The following is a 6,002-nucleotide window of genomic DNA, read 5'->3' as shown; positions in this document are numbered from 1 at the left end:
AGCCGAGATCATGCCACTGCACTCCAGCCTGGCCGACACAGTGGGACTCTCAAAAAAAAAAAAAAAAAAAAAGTAGGGTACCAAGTCATCCACAGGGCTGTGGGAAACCAACAAAGCCAGGAGGCCACCCCATTTTTTTGGAGTGAAGACCAATAGGGGCAAAGGCATGCTGTAATTTTAAAGAGACAGGGAAGATCACCTCCGTAAGTAAGTAGCTGGTCTTTGCCATTCCTTAAAGAAGAGACAGAACTTTTCATGCCATGTGGTGAACTGGGGTGCAAAGGCTCCCAGTAGGAATAATACATCAAAATATTTACTCCAACATGTGAATAACTGATAGCAGAGCCCTTTTCTAGAACTTTGCGTCATGATGGTGGTGCATGTTTGGGAGGGAGGTCACAGAAGAGGAGCAACAATGGGCAAACTCATTTAGCTTGCTTAAGATTGCCAAAAACAGGGAGGGTCCAGCTGGCATTGAGCTGAGGCCATCAGGAGCCTCCCGGCTAGAGAGGCTTTGGGAATAGCTGCGGGAGCAAGAGAAGGAAGGGGGAGGGGAGAGGAAGATGGGTAGAGAAGGTGTGGAAAAAGGAAGAGCAAGAGTGAGGGGATGAGAAATGCCTGGTTTACAAAAACCAATCCATTTCTACAGGCCTTAATTAAAAGAAAGACAAACGCTCATGTAAGAATCCACACCTAGAGGCTCTCAGGCACAGAGCGATCACAGGAAAGGCAGGGTGTGCAAACAAGCTTTCATTAAGAGACCTGTCAGCTCTGTTTCATTTCTCTAGACTGCTCTGCATTCTGCTGGCAACCCAGCTGGAAAAATAATGGAAGGACAAACACGTCTGAACAGGCAAACGAAGGTGGGAACATTCCACCTACAAAACAGGACAGATCAGAAAGATGCCAGGGAAGGGGGATGAGATGGCATTTTTCTGAGCAAACAACCATAGCCCCTCCCCCTAACTCCAAACTCATCAGAAACATGATTTTCTGGCTTTTTATGCAGCAACAAAAAGATACGGTGTTCAGAGACAACACTATTGGTTGTCTATTCCCAACCCTCTTACACATCCCAAGATATGATCCTGTTTTGGTGTTTTAGAGTCTGAACGTCTAGGGACAGGGCCCTTCTTCAGTTCTTAAGAGTGAATCTTGGGGAACCTAAACAGATCATGATAATACCATCTCCCTTGCTAAGGAATGGTTAAGACATTGTCATGTGATATCATCATGCGACAACGTCACATGCGACCACAAGCCCCAGGTGATCATTCTGACCAATAAAATGTGATAGGAACTGGGTTTCTCGCTCTTGAAACACACACACACATGTATGTGGGGAGAAAGAAATTTCCTTCTGCCTCTGAACTGATGTTATCTGGAGCTGTTGCAGTCACCTTGTTATGAGGAAGCAGCTGACACAGCAGGAAGAGAAGGAAGATGGAAACCTAGAACACCTTGACGACTTTCTTGAATGTATAGCCCTGGAATGCCCTACTTCCAAAGTTCCTGTTATAGAACAGAATTCACATTCCTACTGTTTAAGTTTCTGTTAAGTGTGGCTTGAAGCTGAGAGGACCATGCCTGAGGCAGGGTTATTTAGTGAAGTAGGGGAGAGAATGCCACACCCTTAAACAATGATCCTAAAAAAGACAAAAGACAGCTATAAGTAATTGCAGAAACCCCCTTTAATGCCTGTGGAACAGAAGAACCATGTTGGATGGGGAAAGCAGGGGCAGGACACACGTGTCACATATCTATGGGGTGTTATCATGGTTACATCTGTGACAGGATCAACTAACTGGCTCTCATTTCACTTAACAACATAAGACCCTCCCAGCTGACTATACACAGTTCAGGTTATCACTCCCTATGACTCCTGCTCCCTGCCTTGCACCCTAGATTCTCTGGGACTCACCACAGTTTTCCTGACTCTGATGGAATGTGCTGGAGTCTATTACGAGCCCTGCTTTTCAGAAGGTGCTGAACAGGCCCTGAAGATGTGCATCTGGCCGACGGTGGGTCAAAACCAGAGTTCTGCAGGCTGAGCTTTTTCCTTTTATTATTATTATATTAAACGTGGCTGTGTTTTCCTTCGGTGGCTCTGGCATCCTACGCAGTAGTGCTGGACATTTGCAGGCAGTTAAGGCCCAGTCCAGCAGGAAGAATGATTTCCGTGACTGACTGCTGGTCTGTGCAAGCCCTCCAGCTGTGGCAGCAACCGCCCTTGAGGAGAAGTTGTGGGGTGGGCCTGGTGGGGAGGGGGATAGGCTGGGACAGAAGGAAGGATGGAACATTGGACCCAGTGGCCAGGGGTCAATGGGATGTCCTTCTCACCAGGAACAAGAGAACGCTGACTCCAGCATGCTCCCATTTCAACTCCAGTAACGGGAGGCCCACCCAGTGTGCGTCAGACAAAGGAACGGGTGCTTCTGGGCTGCACTTCGGCCTACTTCAGAGGAGCAGCACAGGAAGGGATGGGGAGCCCATTCTGCTAGCAGACTGATTCCTGGAGATGCAATCCGGGAGGGATGTATCTGTGTGGCTGGCCCCTCGTGTCCAGATGTCACATCTTAGTGTCACGAGCCTGGGACAAACACTGAATTTTTAGGACGCATTTTCACTAAGAGAACCTACCACTCTGGGAGCCTCTTTTTCCTGCAAGGAGCGCCTCTCAAAGGAGTGACTCTGGTTCTCAGAGGCATTCTGAGCTTTGGGATCTAGTCTCAGGCTTTCCAGGGAAGGAAAAAGCTATGGCTGGATGACCTTTTAATTTTCTGCGGTGCCGGATGCCACCTAGAAAAGCTAATCTTTATCTGCAAGGAAAGCACCAGCTGGGATTGAGCACGCCCCCCTTTCCCACCCCTGGATCATGTTCTTGGTTCCACATCCCCCCTTGCCATGCTGTGGTGAAGCTTTTTTGTTTTCCTCTCTCTTTCCCATATAAGGTTATGAGCTCTGTGTCTGGTCTTTGAAATTCTAATACTTGATGGCACAAATGAGGCAGCCTCCACATTCTGTTGAAGGAGTGAAGGGTTTGGAAGTTCCAGGTGGTGCGGGGAACTAGACTGGCTCCCAGCAGGTAGATCTTTCCCAAACCTGAAATGGCCATACGATCCTGTATGTGAGACAGGTGGAATGCAGCGAACGAGCATTTCCAGGCTGTAGCTCTCATCTCATCTCACAAAAAACCAGACCACCCCTGGGAGTCCTGTTCCCCGGCTTTTACAAACGCTCACCCCTCCCAATCACTTCAGATCAGTTAATTCTTCAGATTCACGAGCCAGAAAACTCAGCTCTGGCACTCAGCACACAGGCCTCAACAGGGGCTGTGGATTTCAACCCAGAAGCCCAAGCTTCTCGGCCTGCTGAAGGCCCCTTCCACCTGCCAGTCTGCACAACAGCAGTGCTGTGGGCTCCATGCCAAGCACACCCATGCCAGGCAGTCCTACCCGGTGGGCCCTGACTTGATGGGGTGCAGCCATGGGCCCTCTGGACATGTTCTGCTCAATTACACCTTCCTCTCCAGCTGCCTAACCTTGACCAAGATGGGGGCCTGATTAAAAACCCCATCAGTTTCTAGCCCTTCCCGTAATTTTGATTGACAACATTGAATGCTAATACGAAAACATCTTATCTCTGATAAAACAAAAGCTGACAGAAAGACGGATGCTGACAACCAGCCATATGGTGGACACAATTCCTGGGCCTGGCCCTGTTCACAGTAGCACTCTCTGGCAGAAAGAGATGACACTGAGAAGCTTGAGGACCTACATTTAATAAATCAAACTGTACTGGCATCATCAGAATATTCACAGTTTGCAACAGGATCAGAGCATTTTCTCACTTGCAGACTCGGAGGTGTTTCAGGAGAAGGCGACATGGGCGCGCCGTTCTGATGCTTCATTCTTGACCCTCTCTGGGCTTTCAATGTGTCATTGTGTCAGATCCCTCTCCCCTTCAGGTTTTCACGGTGCTCCTCGTGCCTCTGCCCTCTGGGATCCCTTTGCCGTCTTCCGGTGTGGAAGCTTCGGCTGCTGGCTGGCTGGCCTCGATGGAGTCCAGGTGAGATCTGGGGAGCTCCCCCTGGATGGCCAGGCCCGGTGGGGCTGGCCCCGTCTCACTCCTCTGACCCTCCATGGGACTCTCTCTTCTGACCTCTTCCAGTTCTGCAGCTGCCTGTTCCTTTGTCAGTTTAATTATTTCCCTTCCAAGGCTGTTTACTTCTTCCTCAGAAGGTAACTGGGGTAATGAAGGATGAAAGAGCTTGCACTGGTTCCCGTGGCTCTGATTTGCTGGGGAGTTGACAGCGGGCCTCCCAGCATCCTCAGGCGCTGTCAACGCCTCAGCAGCGGCACAACTTTCATCTCCTTCTTGCTTCTGAGCCTCCCCTGAAAACAGAACGAGGACAGCATTAAACCTCTGGCAGCAAGTCAACCCTCACCACCCCTCTTCTGCCAACCTCCCGCCCAGCCTACCAGCACAGGGCCTCTGAAAAAGGAGCAAGACTTTTTTTGGTTCCCTGTGCAGGGAACTGGAGACAAAGGGGAACACAGGACCCAGGTGAAACCAGTGAACATGCATTCTAGTGATTCCTGCATTATTAACAGAGGGCAAGAGAGCACTTGGGCCATGTCATAATCCATCCTTTCTAGGCACCTGGTTAGCTTCTGTTCCATTCTCTAATGGCCGCTTCTTGTGTCCATTAAATATTTATATTGAGGACAAAGGTTTTGTTGGTTCTGCAGCTCAGAACTGGGTCTTGTTAGTAATGAAAAAAGGTTCCAGCTGCATTGAGGGTGGGAAGCAGAAGGATAGTTCGGGAAGGATTTAGTGCCACCCCTTCTCCACGATTCTCCATCAGCATCTCATTCCTTAATGCAGACACCTGGTGTTCCTCAATATAAAATAAATTATATGCAAATACATCTTCAGGCTTCCTCCCCTGTCGAGTTGTTGTCCCTAAACCCCTTTGCCATAGGATGGAAATTCTAGCACTGCAACAGGAAGGACATGGGAGAGAAGGGTGAGCCCTGAAGTGCTGACATCCAGCCCTCATTTTCCTACTCACTTGCTTTGTGATCAGGACAGGACTCTGATGCTCCTTCTGAACCTAACCAGCAACGGTTGCTCTGCATGACTGGGGAGCAGCACGGTGGAGGCAGCTCTTAGTACCCGGGCATGTGCATTCAACAACAGACACTGAGTTTCCCCAGAAGCCAATCTCTTCTCAGCCCTCAGGCTAAACAGTGAAGAAAGGTATGATAGAGCCACAGTGGGACTGGGTTTAGCCTGGGTGCAGGTCCTAGACTAGGAATAAGGGGACCCCAGGAACAGTTCCTGGTACCCCAGAATGGAACCACAGCAGAACCCTACTGTAGTGGGGCTTGCTATCAGATATGTGCAGGTATGTTTTCAGGCTGTAAGTTGGAACTTGGGGAGCTGGAGAACTGCAGCAGGTTAGAAAGGATGTTGAGCATCATCTGGCCATGCCATTTTCCTGCTTAAAACCTTCTACTGGAGCCTTGTCACTTTCAGGATAAATTTCTTTTCACTTAGGCCCTTACAAGGTCCTGCTGATGCGCTCCTGATTCACTCTGCAGCTTCATTTCCCACAATTCCATCACACATGTCCTCCCAGCCATGCCATGCGCCCATTAGGTCTCCACACACACTGATCAGTTTCTCCCCTGTCTTAAATAAATCCTCCCAGCTAATGCTTATTGGGTGCTTTTCCACGCTACGCACTGCGCTAAACATTTGACGTGTTTATCTCATTCTAAATTTAAGTCCATGAGAGCAGGAGCCTCATCTGACTCATCCAGTGTCTGACACATTCTAAGCATTCAACAATATTTAAAAAATAGTTCCCTTTCTTTTATAAATGGAAGTATAATACACATGAAGAGAAGTGCACAGAACTCACATATCCAGCTCAATGAATTTTCGCAAAGCAAACTCACCCATATAACCAGGATGAGAAACAAAATATTACCAAC

General features: G+C 48.8%; 1 protein-coding gene across 1 annotated transcript in view; it reads right to left on the bottom strand.

The window, feature by feature from the left end:
• Positions 1–1,673: 1,673 nt before the first annotated feature.
• CCDC149 (coiled-coil domain containing 149) overlaps positions 1,674–6,002 on the bottom strand; it is a 77,369-nt gene continuing 73,040 nt past the window's right edge. Inside the window, exon 12 of the mRNA XM_011991300.1 lies at positions 1,674–4,394. Coding sequence (XP_011846690.1) covers positions 3,964–4,394 — 431 coding nt within the window. The 3' untranslated portion in view covers positions 1,674–3,963. The remainder of the gene's footprint in view (positions 4,395–6,002) is intronic.

The sequence above is a fragment of the Mandrillus leucophaeus genome, unplaced genomic scaffold (assembly GCF_000951045.1).
Source record: "Mandrillus leucophaeus isolate KB7577 unplaced genomic scaffold, Mleu.le_1.0 Scaffold393, whole genome shotgun sequence".
NCBI classification, from domain to species: Eukaryota; Metazoa; Chordata; class Mammalia; order Primates; family Cercopithecidae; genus Mandrillus; species Mandrillus leucophaeus.
This window is presented reverse-complemented; position numbering and strand designations above follow the sequence as displayed.